The sequence below is a fragment of the Pollicipes pollicipes genome, unplaced genomic scaffold (assembly GCF_011947565.3).
Source record: "Pollicipes pollicipes isolate AB1234 unplaced genomic scaffold, Ppol_2.1 Scaffold_5724;HRSCAF=6776_pilon_pilon_pilon, whole genome shotgun sequence".
In the NCBI taxonomy this organism is placed as follows: domain Eukaryota; kingdom Metazoa; phylum Arthropoda; class Thecostraca; order Pollicipedomorpha; family Pollicipedidae; genus Pollicipes; species Pollicipes pollicipes.
In genome coordinates this window covers 35,015,265-35,033,551 of record NW_023596746.1, presented here as the reverse complement: position 1 = coordinate 35,033,551, position 18,287 = coordinate 35,015,265, and the positions used below count along the sequence as shown (strand labels likewise).

Here is an 18,287-nt window from a genome sequence, read left to right as displayed (position 1 = left end):
CGATTACATCAAGAGGTGTCACTTCCAAAATCGGTTGGGAGGCTCAGCCGGTAAGTTGATATACCTGCCACCTAAAACCTGATTTTTCCCGCATTTCGGCCGATGAAGTTTGCGTCCTCGATGTTAAAATGCATTTTAACAAAACATTCTTCAAATTGTCCTGCGGAGGAATGACTTCCCATTTCAAGCTAATGTAAGCCCGCTGTTATGAAAGCTTAGGACTGTATATAGTACACGGAAGAAAAAAAAACTTCCGAGTAAATATGAGTAAGGGATCACTGGCAAATGCCACTGTCCGGGGCTGACAAATCCCTTATGCTCTCATACCCCAGCGCGTAGCAGTAGATGGTTATAGCAGCTTGCTACTGTAGCGAAATCAGTGCGACGTTAGGGATGCGCTCTAACAGACGAAACCTTTCCTGGCAAGGAAAAGTTAAGTTTGCCAGTAATGGAGATAATCAAGCGAACAAGTTTTGTGTGAGAAACATTTTGCGGCGCGATATCACCCTGCCTTCAAAGTCCCAGCTTTAACGGCGTACAATCTGACACGTCCATTTATACCAGATTTTTGTAGTCGTTACATTTTCTTCATACTGTGAATCGCCTGTCAAACAGTATGCTCTACGAGTTTTTCACAATATACATGCTACTCATTTTTCCTCAGTTCGTATTTTGCCATGCATAATTGAACTTAAGAAATCGGGCTGATTAAAAGCTTTGCAAAACCTTCCTACCATGGATTTCAGGAGAGCAAAACAAAAGTATGTGGCTTGCTCAGATGCGATTTTTCGTTTGGAAATTCTTTCTGCAGAGATGAAGCGCTGCCTGTGATGTTCAAAATCTCTAGCGAAATGTGTAGATCCATTTCAACAGTGTGCAGCACAAAAAGCCGCCGCAGAGGCGTCGAAAAAGCAGATCTCGCCGCTGGAACGTTCGCCAAGCACACGAGCAGTGCTCGTCGTGCGCTAAGCACCGGCTACCATGTACTTAAAAAGAGCTCGCCTCGTGCAGCTTACGAAGACCTTGCTGTCATGCAGGCGCGAAACGGCGTGAGTCTGGGTGATATGAATCATCATCTCGTTCATCACGGCGTCGCGGAATCAAGTCCACTCCGCCTTGCCGGATCGCATCATCCGATTTGTCTGCCGGCAGCGCGCGTCTCGGTTGCTGTCGATGCGGCCACTCTCTGCAAGAGGGCTCTCGACATCACAGCTATCGTGGTGACTGTACCACAAGAACCAGAAGGGCACACGTGCTGTGTTTTGCTATCGCTGCTCCAGTGATAACGGACGGACGCAGCGGCTCTCTTCCGAAAGAGATCGCGGGATCGCTGGCACCCGTCGGCGTTCATCGGCCAGACCAGCTGGCGCGCATCTGCACGGATGTGCGATGTCTGCGTGGCGGTGTCCCCATTAAATTACGGCAGAATATGAAGACAGCTGACCCGAGCACACGGAGCCGGCCGGCTGTCCCCAGCGTGGGATGGTGCAAACCTGCTTAATTTGGCGGAAGAGGGTGTGAGCAGGAGCTGCATGTCGGTGCGCGAACCATCCAGCCCATCATCTCCGTTACCAAGCGTCACACTCATGGGAAAAGATTCGAAGCCCTGTGACGTGCGAGGGAACAGCTCTCCATCCAAAGCTGTGATCAGAGACCCGGTTCGCTTCGTGCGCCTCCCGCGTGATGCGGACATTTTTGGTTAACGAGGCGGCGCGATGACCTGACTCTTGAGCCAGCAAACGGGGGCTGGTCCTGCAGATGCTTCGGCCCATCGCGATCTGCATATGCTGCGAGGTAGAGTTCGCTGTTTGGCAGCGTGCTGCGCTTGGGTTGCATGCAGTTCTCCAAGGTGTTCTGGCTTTGTCCTGGAAACATTAGTTGCATAACATTTAACCCGTTATAAGTTTTGATGAACGAGATTGAACATTGCGCCCGTTACTGAGCTCCATCGATGTAATGTTTGGTTATTGATGGTAACGCACAATGAATTGTTCAGATTTAGCACAGATAACCGGTGTGGTACCAGGCTTCCTGTTTGGTGTGATTCTCAGGCAAGCGAAACTTAATTTCGAATAGCGTTTCACGCTACACGGAAACGGTTAAGTTATTTCGCCTGTCAATGAAATGATTTTCAAATAATTTCAAATAACTACTCCGCATACAACCGCATTTACATGTCGTTTCAGACGGACGACTTCCGACCGTGGCGGCTGGGCTTCACGCCGTGTACGATGCCGTGGCAAAGTGCAGCGCCCAGCTGCAGGACATGCAGGCGTTCCCATGGCAGCGGAGACAGGCAACCAAGGATCTACGCATCACTCTGGAGGCCATGGGGGCCGAAATGAACGGGCCGACTTCACCAGAATCCAGAACGAATCTCTGGCCATCACTGAGCGTCAAGGCTCTCACAGGCTCTCATTTGAGGAACATCGGCCCTCGAAGTGCGGCAATTGTCAATCTAATGTTGTGTACCATGTTATATATATAATACACACACACATACAGAGGAGAGAGAGAGAGAGAGGGAGAGAGGAGAGAGAGAGGAGGAAGAGGAGAGGAGATAGAGAGAGAGAGAGGAGGGAGAGAGGAGAGAGAGGAGAGAGAGAGAGGAGAGAGAGGAGAGAGAGAGAGAGAAGAAAAAAAAGAGGTTCATCAATCGACCCACACAGCACGCCTCTGGCATCTACTCCGCGAGACCGCATATCGACCCGGCATATATTTAGCCATACATATGCATATAATATATATATATATATATATATATATGTATACTATTTAAAGATATTCGTACAGAAACCGTCCCAATGAAACGGTCGAGTGCGGATGGCTCTAAGAACTTCGTCATAGATCTGACCGGCTTATGAGGTAGTTGGAAAGAGTTTAAATTGGTAATAGTACTGAATAGCCGCACACGGCTAGTGCACCCGGACCCTTACACCGTACTGTAATTCGTTTGGTTATTTAGCTGTGGAGGGTGTCTCCTGCCTGTTACACAAGAGCATGCGTTACTTAGATTATTTGTGCATTTGGATACACATCACGTTTAGAAAATAGCACGATCCTTTAACTTGTAGTTATCAGTATGTTACACCAGCATTCCCAATATTCGGTTTATGGTCTATTCGAGGTCACTTCCCTCCAAAGCGGATTCTTATCATCGCTTCCTTCTTTTGCAATCGGCAGGCGGAAGGGCGTGCTGTGGGGTCGGCTAATGAACTCCTTCAAGGCAACACGCACTTACTCCGCGAGGTAGGTGACCTGCGTCAGCTACGAGCAATACAGCACGCAGAATGTCTTATGCACGTCAAGAACACAGCCACGAAGCTCGCGGGTCTCGGGATAATACCCGAATGTGCTGCGGTCAGCTGTGCTCGTGTTGGGCTGTCTATGACGCCGTGCGGGAGATGCCAGCAGAGCTTGGTAATGCTAAGCTGTTCCGACGCCTCAGCAGAGTAGCGACCAAAAGCCCCGTCGAGCAGGGCCATGCAAAACTGGTGAGCCACGTGTGACTTCTGGCTGCGCCAGAGTTCGTTGTCGGAAGCACGGCTAGCATGGCGCAGGACGTGTTCGAATACCACCGGCAGCTCTCGCATGGTAACGCGGCCGTCGAACTGTTCAATCGCTGGAACAGACCTGACGTCACAGTATCTGCCTCGCTGCTGGATACGGTGCAGGCCAGATTTAGAAATAAGTCCCTGCGCTCCAATGGTCGCGGCATCGCGACCTCGTCACAGAGCACGGTGTTGCGACGTCACCTGGCAAAGACGAGTCCGCGTGCTGGTTTGTGTTGAGGTGTACTGGAGCCCGCACGTGTCTCCGCCGCAGTGGAAGGGGATCGGCTCCCCTGCCATATCTTATGTAAACTGCAATGACAACACAGTCACTTGTCGTCTTGCCCTTACATTGATAAGTACAGTGCGAGGCTTTGCACTGAAGCGTGTGTCCAGTGTCACTGCTCAGTGTAGCTAACATGAATGTTCAGCTGCTAGTTATGGCTGTTGGTTGGATAGTATGTAATCCTATACTACAACAATACGCTGCTGTTTCTGTGTCGTGTGGTCCTGTGCACAAATACAGTGCATATGTGAACTCCCGTCTAACGCTCAATAAATGACACCAGATCCAATTTAGTGCAGTTGCAAACGAGGCCCTGTTCAATCACTGTCGAGCTGGCCCAGTTCTACATTACATGTCAAAATACTCGAGCATTGATCAAGAGAACCAGAGGGAGGAGATTGAAATTACTCTGTGCTGGTCTTAAAAAAAACTAGTGCAGCAAATACATTAACCGAATTTTCAGAATGTACCAGATACAACATTTTTCACAGCCTTGCCGCTGTCGCTGATCGTGTTACACAGGCACGACAGCCATGATTATGCATCAAACACATTTGGCACTGTTGGGGAAAACATGCGTTAGCTTTAATCTGGGCCACCCTGCACTTTTAAAAGCTGCCCCGCCTTGCAGACAACTGTTCCTTATCCCGATCCAGTAGTATCATTTGAAAACTTGTCAACATTTGCAGACTGGCTTAACATGGGATGAAGACAGCATGACGAAAACTTTAGGTGCCTGTAATATGCTTTTTGGTAGAAAATTAACCTAACACCAAAAGTTATGTGTTTATTATCGCACACCAATAGTTAAGATAGCCCTTCCGTAGTTAGTTGGCCCAGTGCTCCCTCTTTGCTCATATCCATTAGGAGGGCTCGGAGGATGGGAAAGGTGGGGGGGGGGAGGGGGGGGGGGGCTCAGTGCAACATTTGGGGAATTAGCCCCACCCCCCACGAAAGAACAGAAAGTGACACCCCTGCTTGCATCATTGCAAGACGCGATGCTCACGTGTTATACATATGCATACGTGCTATACTGCGTATGCATGTGTGTTTCTTCTAACGCTCAGATCAGTTAAGATCCGATTTAGTTCAATTGCAATCACGGCCCTGTTCAATTACTAGCGAGCCTGCCAAGGTCTATTTCACATTTCGAAATACTCCAGCATTGACCACGACAAATATTGAGAGGGGAATCGACATTAGTCTGCTATGGTCTTAAAAACTAGTGAAGCAGACACATTCACCGAGTTTTCAGAATGAAGCAGATTCAACATTTTTCTGAGCCCTGCTGCTGCCGCTGATCGTGTTGCACAGGCACCACAGCCATGCTTACGCGTCAAATACACTTGCCAACGTTGAAGAAAACATGCGTTCACTTTGATCTGGGCCACCCTGCACCTTTAAAAGCTGCCGCATATTACAGACAACTGCTCTTTATCTCAATGCATTATTATCATTTGAATACTTGGCAACATTTGCAGACTGGCTTGCTGCAGACTGGCATGTTGTCTCCATGATGGAGACGGCATCACAAAAACACCAGGCTAGTACAGGATGCTTTTGATGAAAAATTAACCCGATACTAAAAGTTATGTGCTTATGTACCTAATGCCAGGTGTATACAAATTTTCTTCTGTCACCGACGAAATTTTGGAGCTGTTTGAATTGTCATCTGGAGCCGAATCGTTCAGAAACCGTTGCAATAAAATGCAATAAACCACAAAACAAATACAAATTTAATGCAATACAGCATACCATCAAATACCATCAAACAATTTTGTTTCGGGAGCCCATTTGCATTTAAGTATCATTTGCTGGCCATCAAGCAATGAACGATGATTAAGACTTAAGTAATACAATTATCAGATGATACGTACTTAACAGAACCAGCTTGGAGGCAGGAAGTTTCCTATTCAGACAGGGGGAGGGGATTGCTCTTCCTAGCCATGGATGTGGTTTCCGATTTCTATTCATCAGTTTTAGGCATTTTTCCATTACTAATAATTCTTAGGGTTTAGCCTCGCTCTTAAGTAATCTCGAGAGAACATACCCCTGCTCCCAACTGTTTAAAGAAAGTGCGTGAAATCTGTGGAGAAACCTGTCTTGAGCACATTTTGCAGGCAGGCTCAGTCATTTTTATCGCCCTCCCTTCATCCCTCAATCCTATGTATTTTACAAAACTGCATCCTCGTAGCCCGATATTTACCGACGGCATGGTTCTACAAACACTTGACAAGAACATCAACTTTGGTTTTGTGTTTTTTTTTGTGGAAACGACATGTTTGAACACCTCTACCACCTCCATTCAGCTTAATATGCAATATGATGAAAAAAATATTTATCTCACGCCTGCCCACCGATCAGTACGCTAAGTCTGAGGTGCAACGGACAATGCGAGGGGCCTACAGCAGCGATGCTGAGTCCCTTACCTCAAAGCCACTGTTACTCTCAACAACAGGACGCCCCGGATGAATCTTTGACACCTATCGAGCCAACGTCCTTCGTTTACCTCTGGAGCTGCCGCTCAAATATCCACAAACAACGATCCCCCTGTATCGGCAGGACTTTTTAACGCTACTACATTAAAAAGCTGACGATTAGCTATGTTCATCTGGCCAGTCAGCTTCTGACATGAACACAACTAACAGCAGCCCACAGCCTTGCGCTGACCAAACGCATCACCGCGTGGCGAGCGCTCGAGCCCATCTGTCTCAAACGGCACGCCGCTTTAAAACTATGCGTAGCAAACTGATCACGTTCGTCAGGGCTGAAAAAGGGCCTTTTCTGTCACCGACGAAATTGGGAGCGGTCTGAACTGTCACCTGGAGTCAGATCAAAGCCAAACGAAACCGTTACAAGATGCTTCTAAATGCTTTAACTACAAAAGGCAGAGACAAATTAAATGCGATGCGGCATAACCCTCAAACATTTTCGTTTTGGGACTTAATTTGTGCTAGATTTTTATTTGGTGGCCATTTAACACTGAATGAAGGTTGAGACTAATCTAACATAATTATCAGATAAAGGTATACTTAACATAACCAGCCTAAGGGCGTATAGTTTCCTACTCAGTTGGGGGAGAGGGAGGTAGGATTGTGCCTCCTAACCAGAGATGCAGCTTCACATTTTTTAATCACTTTTATCCACTGTTTTTCATCTATCATAATTTGGTGCTCAACACCAAAAAACTTATTTTGAGAAACTGCACCTTCGCTGCCAGCTGCAAATCTGGGGAAAAACTGGTTTAAATGCATCTCGGAGACAGCCTCAGCCATTTTTCTTCCTGCACCCCCCCCCCCGCCCTCCTCCCTTCCATCTTACACCCCCTGCGCATTTTGAAAAACTGCATCCCTGTGTCCCTACATTTACCGACACCATGATTCTACAAGCATCTGAAGCAATATCACTTCTATTCTCGTGACCGCATCGTACAATCAGCTGACAGCGTTGAAAAATTGTCTTAGCAAAATCATTGCCGGTGCAGAACTCACATTTCCTGACATCATCCCAATTATTTAGAGCAAAACCCATGCATTAATGGTATCAACAGATGCAAACGACAGCTTTGAACACCTCTAGCACCTTCACTTAGCTTTACATGTAATATGATGCCAACTAAGAGCGTTTTAATTCATGCCTGTCCACCGATCGGTGCGCTAAGTCTGAGTTGCAATGGGCAATGTGAGGGGCTTATACCAGCGGTGCTCAGCCTCTTACCTCAAGGCCGTTGTTCCTTTGAGTAGCAGGAAGCCGCGGAGGAATCCTTGATATGTGTTGCTCCAACAGCCTCCGTTTACCTCTGAAGGTACAGCTCAGGTATCCACAAACAGCAATCCGAGGACTTTTAAACGTCATTACCTTAAAACATTGACGATTAGCTACCGCATTCTAGTCAGACAGCTTCTCACGACATGAACGCAACCAACAGCAGCCCACAGTCTTGCACTGACTCCAAGGTACCAACCCAGCGTACCTTGCACAACAGAAGTACAATCCGCGTGGCGAGCAATCCAGCCCATCTGTTTCAAATGACACGACGCTTTAAAGCGCTGCGTGGCAAGCTGATCACGTTCGTCGCAAGACGCTGTGGTCAGCCATAATTCTTTCGACCATTAATGGGCCTAGTTATTTGGTGTTTTGTACTCTTCAGTATGTGAAGTGAATCTTGGCTGAAAAATCTGCGAAAAGCATTGATATGAGCGGGATTGGAAAAACACTGTCACCACTGCTTTGTGATGCCAGCACTGAAATAGCGTAGTTGTTTATGTGGTTACGTATGGTTTTGTATTTGTAATAGCTATTATTATAATAGTAATAGTAATAATATAGTATAAATGCTACACAGGCTATTATTTGTAATAGCTGTACTATGTTTCTGTAACCTGCAAAAAACTATCCTGATTAAAGCTACTGTATTCGCCAGCAATTGATGGCTCAGTTTGCTCATACAGCGAAACGCCAACGTTTTGACATGTGTTCTTCGCATGTTCACGCTGCAGGTGCCAAGGAGAATAGACCAATACTAAGCTTTGAGTTTCGCTTAGCTAGGATAGTGAGTTTTAATATGGTCTCGTCTAATATAATTTGTTTGCATTTTCCCAATTTTTTCATCATTTGGTACAGAAAAGTCTCAGTTTTTGTCATCGATCATATCCGGTAAATCGGAACCTTTTTTTCCCTCCCTTCTACCGCACACCAACAGTTAAGGTAGCCGTCCTGTATTTGGTTGGCCCATTGTTCCCTCTTTGCTCATATCCATTAAGAGAGCTCAGAGGATGGGAAGAGGCGGAGGGGTGGCTCAATTCAGCTTTAGGGGCCTAGGCCTCACCCCTGAAAGCATAGAAAGTGACACCACTGCAGACATCGTTGCAAGATGCGATGCTTTGGGACTCATCCGATGCATTTGACTTCTGAATATTGTGGTTTTCTGGCAAATTTCTTACATGTTACTGTCATGTACTGTCAAGACGCCGACATTCAGGGGATTATACAAGGAGCAATTGCCAGCCGTTACAACGATGCAGAACATATGTAATTAAAAAATCAGGATACGCGCAACATGCGTTTACATGCAAACGAATTCACGTAAACAGGCATACACATCACACGCCAATTGTGTACGCAAACAAATTCAAATAAACAGGCATCGCGCATCACGCGTCAGACATCACTTATGCACGTAAACGATTTTAAGCTAGCACACATCACACATCAAGGCACAAATTTCACGTTCGCATAGTCTACCATGATGAGCCCTGCACGTTAACACGCGCTCGGATGGGGTTGGGTTTAAATTGACCCCCCCCCCCCCCAAGTTTTTGTCCAGAATGGTCTCCGAACGGTGCGGCGTAGCCGCGCCAAGTTCTGCTCACTGTAGACAATTGAATAGCTGATCGTTTGACATAAAAAATTAAGGTGTACCTTGTAAGGTCGTTGACCTATGGCAGGTCAAAGTCAGGCCATGGTTTCAGCGGAGGCAATTTCTATGGAATCGTCCAATCTGATACAATAGCGGAGTGTTTGACGAAGCCATGCATTTCTGAGATGCTTTCTTATGCACCACAAATATTGAGTGAGTAAATTACGTTGACTTAAGGCAAGATATGAAGGTCAGACCAAGGTCAAAACCAACCTGATTTATCATTTTGGGGCTTGCTCTATGGGATAGTTTGTGGTGCTCATTTCGAAATTATTGACAGTAGGAGCCGCGCTATACATCTTCGGTTTCCTTGTTAGATGTCAGAATAGGTCATTGACCCAAGATGACCCGGGTCGACATTTTATTTTATGAACATACTGCCTAGCGTAGTCTTTGCCGCTTATTCAAATGCAAAACTTATAGCAGTCTCGTATGATTTTGGTCACCATGACCTTCAAAAGGTCAAACAAGGTCAGTGCTCTCAAATGGGCTTGTGATCTTTTTCTTAGAAATAGTTACCTAGGTTATGGGGTCACTTTAGAGACCAACCTGGAATTTGAACTTGTTTGCCTTATTTGACCTTAAGGTCATGATATAGGAAGCTCAAACTTTGAATTCAGTGAGTTCACGTACAGGTCAAGACACGTGTAAATTTGGTGTCTCAAGCTTTCTAGTTGCTGAGATCTCAGGGGGTCAAATTGACGCCCCCCCCCCGCGAGCGAAGGGTATCTTGTCGGCTACCCGGGCGCGTGTTAAGGCTTGGTCGCCGACTTTTGATAAAAAACGGATTCACTTATCTTCCTGTCTGGGTGTTCCTGTACTCCGTAGATGGCTTTGAGTTTTAAAAGGGACGTAAGGTCCATGTCTCCCTTGATTTCAGCCTCAGCGTGTTCTACCAAAAGACGGTCACCGAAAGGGGTATTCCCTGTTTTGTTTTTAGCGTTTCGCAGGCGTCCATCATATCTCACAGGAATAGGGCGCGTGGACTCCTCAACATAGACTCAATCCCATGTTGTCATGGGACTGCCATGGACAGGCCCATGACAATGTAATATATGCCATGGGCCTCCCGCGCCAACGTTTCAGAGGCTTTCGGGCGCCGTCGTTGCGCTCGAAATCGGAATGCGTAGCCTAGGGCTCCCGGCAGTGGATCGATACACTGCGCTGAGCGTACTCGAGGAAGGCGCTTACATTGAAACTCGTGTCCTTTGTTTGCATGCGCATTTGGCTACATTTTTGCCCCTTGCATTACCCTTGCCGCTTAAAAAACATTTTTGTAGAGATAGTATGCCGTCGATGATTGCTCGGGGCTAGGCTGGTGTCAGTCGTCATCTATGTCGTTGTCTAGGCAGCTTTCTGTGCACCAAAGAGATCATAAGACGCCGGACCGTTATGGCAACTAGTTGCAATCAATACCTGGATTGTCCTCTAGATTGCACAATTTCCGTGGTTATGCGCAGGTTTGCGAAAATACAGCGCGCATTTGATTGAATAACTCCACAGTAAAAACATGTATTTGTCACAAAACGTCGATCTTTGAACATTCTCTGTGGCAAGAGTAGACACCGTCCGCACACCAGCCGAGTCCGGCTAAACTAGATCCCACACCGGTGCGATCGGCGTCCGTACGCATCTCGTACTCGTCGCAGCTCTCAGCTTCAGTACACTGTCTGACTCACGCCCTTACAGCTGTCGCGACGCGTCGGAGCGGCAAACCTGGCTTTCGCCACGGCATAGCGCCCCCAGAAAACATGTAGACAAAAATACACTGCGTGGGTATGTTCGCTGACGCTGACATGACCGTGACCACAACTCACTGGGCCTGACAGCAAAGCCTACCAGCTCAATAGGCCTGACCTAGGACGACTGACGGGGTTCCCAGTAGTCGCCGGACCCGTCGGCTGGCGGCGGTTCCGTGGTGGAGCTGCGTGACGGTGGACGGCTCGGCTGTGGCGCGGCAGCCCCCCCCCCCCCCTGCCTTGGCCCTGGGCCAGCCGGGCGCGGCGTTCTCCCGTGCGCGCGCCGTGGTCAGTTACCGCGATGCGGTGCTGTTTAATCGCGCGGTTAGCGACGATGACAAACTGAGGGTGCCCGGCCGGGCCGGAGCGGGCCGCCGACGTCACGCCGTCCATCCCCTAGGCGGCGCTAGTGTGGCGACCGAAGCACACTGACGTCAGCGCCAGCGCCAGCGCCAGGCTAGCGGCGGCCGGCGCCGTCTTGCCCGCCGCGTTGCAGAGATCATTCTTGCACGTGCAGAGCACCTGTCCCTTCTTGGAGGTCTTGGTGCAGCGGCTGATGGCGGTGGAGAAGCAGCTACGCATCTCGTTCCCGCTATCGTCTGAGGGACAGCGCTAGTGTCAGTATCGGTCACTGTCAGTGTCAGGCGGCAACACTGGCTGACAAAGCGACATGGTCCTCTGATGAACTGAAGCTGCCCCTTAGTCCTCAGATCGTGTAGAGTGGGGTCGGAACGATACCTGTTGTATGTCGCAACGCTGAAAATCAAGAAGTGGTGGGGAATAAACTGATAAATCCTGCCGACTTGGTGTATAAGATCGGCAACAAAAAAGCATATATTCATGCGAAACTAGGAGCCAAAAATGTTTTAGGACAGCCAACTTTGGTAACCGTCAAGACGAAAAAATACAGCGCACTATGCAAAACATAACATGAGGTCTCCATGCATATATATTATGCCTCCATGGTAATAAGCTCGTCACATAACACAAGCAAAAGTTTCTGTAATTTATCCCACTCTACCGGACCCTGGTACCTTTTCTACGTTCCATTCCAACCCGGCGGCAAAAATATTTTACGATTGTTACAACTATTATATCGTTGGTCGGCCGGCTCGGTGACAGGTCGGCGACAAATCAGTACATTTCCTATGGCCCGGCCGGTCGGCCGATTCGCTGTTTTTAACAGGCGCTCGGGTGGGGGGTTCGAAGTGACTCCCCAAAGGTTGTTCCAGAATGGTTTCCAAACGGCGCGGGGTAGTCGTGTCACACTTCGCACAGCAGTAGCCAATTGAATAGCGGATCGTGTGGTGTCAACAAATTAGATGCACCTTATAAGGCCACTGACATATGTCAGGTTAAAGTCAGGCTATGGTTTTAGCGAAGTCAATTTCTAGAGAATCGTTCAATCTGATGAAACAACGGAGGGTTAGACGAAGCCATACATCTCTGAGATGCTTTCTTGGGCAACACAATAATTTTATGAGCAAATTACATCCACCTAAGGTCAGGTATAAAGGTCGGATCAAGGTCGAAACCAACCTGTTTCAATACCCAAGAGCTTGCTGTATCGGATGGTTTCTGGCGCTCATTCTAAATCTACTGATAGCAGGAACCGTATTCTACCTCTTCCATGGACGAGGTTAGAATAGGTCATTGACCTAAAATGATCCAGGTCAACATTTCGTTTTTAGGAACATATCACCTAGCGTCATCTTTGTCGCGTATTCAAATGCAAAACTCAGAGCAGACTTGCATGATTCTGGTCACCATGACCTTCAAAAAGTCAAAGAAAGTCGCTGGCCTTAAATGAGCGTGTGACCTATGACTTAGAAACAGTTATTCAGGTTCAGGGGCCCTTTGGTGACCAGCCTGGAATTTGACATTGTTTTACCTTAATTCAGAAAGTCACGACCTAGGAACCTCACACTTTGATCTAAGTGAGCTCACGTACAGGTCAACACACCCTGTGAAGTTGTTGCCTCTAGCTTTCTTAGCTCCCGAGATCTCAGGGGGAATTGACCCCGCACCAAAGCGAAGGGTATCCAGCCGGCCATTCGGGTGCGTGTTGACGGCCGACTCTGAGTGTCCCAAACCATACAGTGTAAAATACCGAAAAAGATATAGATATGGGAATTCATCTGGCCACAATGGCGTGTTTCAGTCGTCGCGATGCAACTAATATGAGGTGGGCGGTGACTTTCAATGCACTGCAAGTTCTCAAATGGCATTCGCATTGCAGTGTCACAAATACCTGCCTAGGGTTTAATTTCTGGCCTTGTTTGCTTCGTCGACTGTGCCGTGATTCAGAATCCTGTCCTCAGCGACGAGAGGCATTGACAGTTCAAGGTAAGTCGGCGGCATGATCCGATCAAGGTAGAAATTGACCTGTAATTATCCAAACCACTTTCCAAGTCACCCGAAGGGCTTTTGACTCGCTGAAGCGGTCACAAACGATCAGCCTTCTTCCCTTTCAAAGAACCATGGAAAGAACAAAAGCTCCGCTCTCGGTTTAATGGTGGCATGCCACCTTTCTGTACTTTTCACCGATTGCTATATCAGACGCATGTGATTTGATAAGTACTGCCAGTTTTCTTGAAATTCCTCTCAATAGTTCAGAATTTCGATTTGAAGTAGCCGCTCTTGCGGTGGTAACCACATCTGACTCACTGCTCACCACTATGAACTGAATACTTTTCATTTGCCTTGCTTTTCTCACGCGTGTGTCCTGTAATGTTTGCAACACACTAATACATCAAAACGTTTGTGGAATAAATGCTACGAAATCTTGAAACACTGTTTAGACGACAACAGATGCGAACATGAAGCTATTATCTCGTGAATTCGAAGAAGCGTTACACTATGACTTTGATCTCTACCCTATGGCGTTTACCACAGTGACTTTTTTGAGGCGCACGTTGGCTTTGGGAATGGGAGTATAACATGGTCCGCAGTGACGCACTAGTTCACACTCCAAGCGATTGATCTCTCGGTAACAGGTCCTTGCCGCTTACTGCGCCAACCGCAAACATTCCTTTATTCGCACCTGTAGGGGTGCCGGAGCGGTTGTCATGACAACGGTGGTTAGGCAACTGAAGGGAAGAAGTCTAGTGCCGTTACGAAGCACTAACAGCGCAATTTGGGCGCGTAGCTAATAATAGTTTTATCATTATTTTGTTTATTTTGTGCGGCAGTGGCGTTACCCAGTAGAGTTCTTGGACAAAACTGGTCCTAAGGTTTCAATAGAGTATGCGTTTGAGAAAAAAAAACTCCAGGTGAGACATCCCCTTTAAATATTTGCTCGGTTCGCAAACTTTGAAATATGCCATACTCAGTTCCCTTTCCTTTGCTCACAACTCGTAATGCTCCATGCGCCTGCGGCTCGTAACACTGGCACGAGCAGGATACTCGCGTGCCAGTATGACGGTCGGGATGGTGTGAAGCGGTCAGTAACGAGCGCGACGGCGGGGGCGCGCGTGCCCCGCCTGCCGGACACGCCCGGGCTGCTACCGTGCGGCGGCATCGGCGCGCGTGCCCCGCCTGCCGGACACGCCCGGGCTGCTACCGTGCGGCGGCATCGGCGCGCGTGTCCCGCCCGCCGGGCACGCTCGGCTGCTGCCGTGCGGCGGCGCGCTCATTACCAGCAGCCATTACCGGCCGCCACCGACCCACCGCGGATCTTGATGCAGGAACGGTCGAGGCCGGCCGGGCAGGTCATCTCGAACCGCAGCGCCGGCTCGGCCAGACTCAGCGCGCTGCAGCGCGGGAAGCCGCTCGTCTTGTTGGCGATGGCTGCCGGGATCTGCACGCCGGCGATCTGCTGGTTCGGCACGCAAGCGTAGCAGTGCAGCGCCTCGGTTTCTGCGGCACACGGGGGGGGGGACAGGGGTCAGCGGGGGGGGGGGGGGAGGCTGCGGCTGGCGCCCGCGAGCCACCTGCTTTGTGCGTTGTTATAGGCGCCTCAACATCTATAAATTAGATGTCCACATTCGCCTATATGTTTACAGATTTATTATTGATGGTCTATGGTCTACGGTGTATCGTGTGGTAGGCCTGTGTATGATGGTTATATATCTGTGTATCCTCCGTCTCTTTCCTTGCCTTCTCCCTCTCTCCAACCTATTCTCCCTCCCTCTCTCTCTCTCTCTCTCTCTCTCTCTCCCTCTCTCTCTCTCTCTCTCTCTCTCTCTCTCTCTCTCTCTCTCTCTCTCTCTCTCTCTCTCTCTCCTCTCTCTCCTCTCTCTCCTCTCTCTCCTCTCTCTCCTCTCTCCCTCTCTCGCTCCCTCTCCCTTCCACGATTTTCCACCACCAAAGCTGGTGGGCTCTGCATCACCCACACTTCAACTGAGCAGCAATTAAAAATCACGATCACCGGGTTAGCGGGCTGATGGAAGCCCGTTCAGCCCATTCAGCCTGCTCAGCCAGGCTCCACCCAGCCGGAGCGACGACACGCCTCGGACCATCGGATGGCCGAGGTCACGACAGCTGCCTGCAGCGAACCGGCGACGCGGGGCCGGAACGTGCTCTCGTCGCTCGCTAGCCTGGGCATGCCGTGTGGAGCCGGCAGGATACGGGCACCGTGACTGCACCGTCCGTCACCACCACAGCCAGGCGCAGCGCAGCCGCTTCTCGTCCGGCCTCGTCTCACCGTAACTGCACCGTCCGTCACCACCACAGCCAGGCGCAGCACAGCCGCTTCTCGTCCGGCCTCGTCTCACCGTAACTGCACCGTCCGTCACCACCGCGGGCAGGCGCAGCACAGCCGCCCCTCGTCCGGCCTCGTCTCACCGCTGTAGTCCTGATTACGGTCGCACGCGTCAGCATGAAGGCACGGCGAAAGGCCGGACTTGTGACTACTGATGGGCTGGCTCGTGGGCCTGGGACCGCTATGGATCACCGCTCACCGGCGACTGGGTCAGCGGCGGTCAGAGACGGCTGGCATCGATTCAGGACGCAGCTGTAGTGGTGCAGCAGTGCAGACCGGAGGTGTGTGCCCGCTGTCATCAGGTATGCGGAACGGTGACCGGTCGTCCATAGCTTCGTGGCCCGTGCTACCCCCCCCCCCCCCCCCAAGCCCCAGTGCCCAGCGGCGTTCGGTCCTGTGTGAACCCTGGCCACCCGGTGACGCGATCCGGAGCGGGGCTGGATCCGTGTTCCCGTCCGGAGCGGCTGGATCCGTGTTCCCGTCCGGAGCGGCTGGATCCGTGTCCCCGTCCGGAGCAGCTGGATCCGTGCTCCCGTCCGGAGCGGCTGGATCCGTGTTCCCGTCCGGAGCGGCTGGATCCGTGATCCCGTCCGGAGCGGCTGGATCCGTGCTCCCGTCCGGAGCGGCTGGATCCGTGTCCCCGTCCGGAGCAGCTGGATCCGTGCTCCCGTCCGGAGCGGCTGGATCCGTGTTCCCGTCCGGAGCAGCCGGATCCGTGTTCCCGTCCGGAGCGGCTGGATCCGTGTTCCCGTCCGGAGCGGCTGGATCCGTGTTCCCGTCCGGAGCAGCTGGATCCGTGTTCCCGTCCGGAGCAGCTGGATCCGTGTTCCCGTCCGGAGCGGCTGGATCCGTGTTCCCGTCCGGGGCAGCTGGACCCGTGTTCCAGTCCGGAGCGGCCATCCACAATGAAGCTGTGCTGTGCATGACGGGCCGGGAATCAGGCTGCTCGCGGCTGGGACTGGCACAGCCCCGCCCGCAGCCGGGGCCGACGCTGGCCGCCCAACCGTGACGCCCCTCCCCGCCCCCACCCACCCGCTCACTCACGTGGGAACGCGTCCGCTCGGCCCCGGGCTGTTTCGAAACGAGAGCCGGGCGGACCGTGTCCGTCGCGACTGTACGCGTCCGGGCTGGTGATCGGGCACATGCGGCCGATTGCTCGTGTCCGTCACTTTTTGGAGTAATTCCCGGCGTAGTTTCAGTAAGGAACCCTTAATGAAGTACGACAAGAAGAGCTTATTTGCTTTACTTTTTAATTACATTAAACATTGATACAACCGAAACATAGCCCAGAAATTTGCGCCGCTCTGCCAAACTCAAATGAAGGAATGGAGGGATTGAAGAGCGGCAAACGGGCAGCGAGTGTGGTTGGAGCATTTTGATAAGCGGTGACCCACCGAGGACAGCTGCTCCAGTTCACCTACCTGTTGCCGCCCAGAGCACGAGGGCCAGAACCGATGCGATGCCCGCCATTCTCAGAGGTTCGCACCGCCACCGGCCGCTCCGGTGTCCCGCGCGGCGCTCCCCGAGGCGCCCGTCTTTCACACTCAAACACCGCCGGCCGATCCCCCCTCCCGTGTCGCGCTCCGCAAGACCCCGCCCCCTGTCCCCGACTGCCGCCGACGGCGCGCGTACCGGCAACGACGCGGCGTAGACGGATGCTCTCGGCCGCGGCGGGCACGCGTCAATAACGAAACGCGCGGCCGCGCGCACCTGCGCGAGGACTAATGCGGTGCAGCGACGGCGCGAAACCCTCGCTCAAGTGTTCGCTCCTTGGTTATCCCGCGACGGAGGCCCACAAATCTAGCCTGTTTGAACTGTGAACTCAATGCAAATGACAATGCTCGAAAGTCTGTAAACTTCCGCTTTATCTGTTTCGTTTTATCTGTTTGCATTGTTTTTGCCCGTTCGCGCCATTTCACCCCTGGAAGATATAATTTCAGATTGGTGTCATAACGTATGTGAATAAAAGTACGTTTATTGACTTTTGCATGGTTTGAAGCAAACCGTTAAGTCTGAAAAAGTTGAAGACGATGTTAAGCAACTGAGGATGGCCATGGCGAGGAACGTTTCTTAAAAAAACTCGATTTTGTACTTATGACAATACATCTGCATATATTTGCATTGCTGTTTATATTTGGCGCGCTAAATAATCACATGTTTAACCGAAAATGAATGATCGCACGGCTGACCGTGAGGACGGGATGATTTAAGTATATGTAACTATGCGTGAGTGTAGTGTGTCCAATTCGTAGACGGGCCAACATCTTCTCCCCTAAACGGTCTTCACGGTGTGCTGATGGCCAGGGGGAAATGTATTGTTTGATATCGTGAGGCTGTGTTCTGTTAGTACCGGTCCATTGTCGTAGCAAAAATTGTTTTGTCAGTGTGCGAATCGAAAATTTTGTAGATGCATGATCAACGGGGATCTCCATGATGTGACGGGCTGTCAAAGCTTCTTTGGCTAGTTGGTCAGCCAGCTGATTGCCCGTGATGCTTCTTTGTCCTGAAATTCATAAAAATTCGATTTTCATGCCCTGTATGCGTAATATATGATAGAGATTGACGATGTTAACGAGGGGGTGGTGAGTGA

At 50.3% G+C, this 18,287-nt stretch overlaps 1 protein-coding gene across 1 annotated transcript; it reads right to left on the bottom strand.

The window, feature by feature from the left end:
* Positions 1-11,228: 11,228 nt before the first annotated feature.
* On the bottom strand, positions 11,229-17,252 carry LOC119103727 (uncharacterized). Its single transcript, XM_037227360.1, has 3 exons — positions 17,119-17,252; positions 14,665-14,853; positions 11,229-11,594 (listed from the first exon to the last, which is right to left on the bottom strand). The coding sequence occupies exons 1-3, from the start codon at positions 17,165-17,167 to the stop codon at positions 11,392-11,394; spliced, it is 441 nt and encodes a 146-aa protein (XP_037083255.1). The 5' UTR covers positions 17,168-17,252; the 3' UTR covers positions 11,229-11,391.
* Between the last annotated feature and the right edge of the window lie 1,035 nt (positions 17,253-18,287).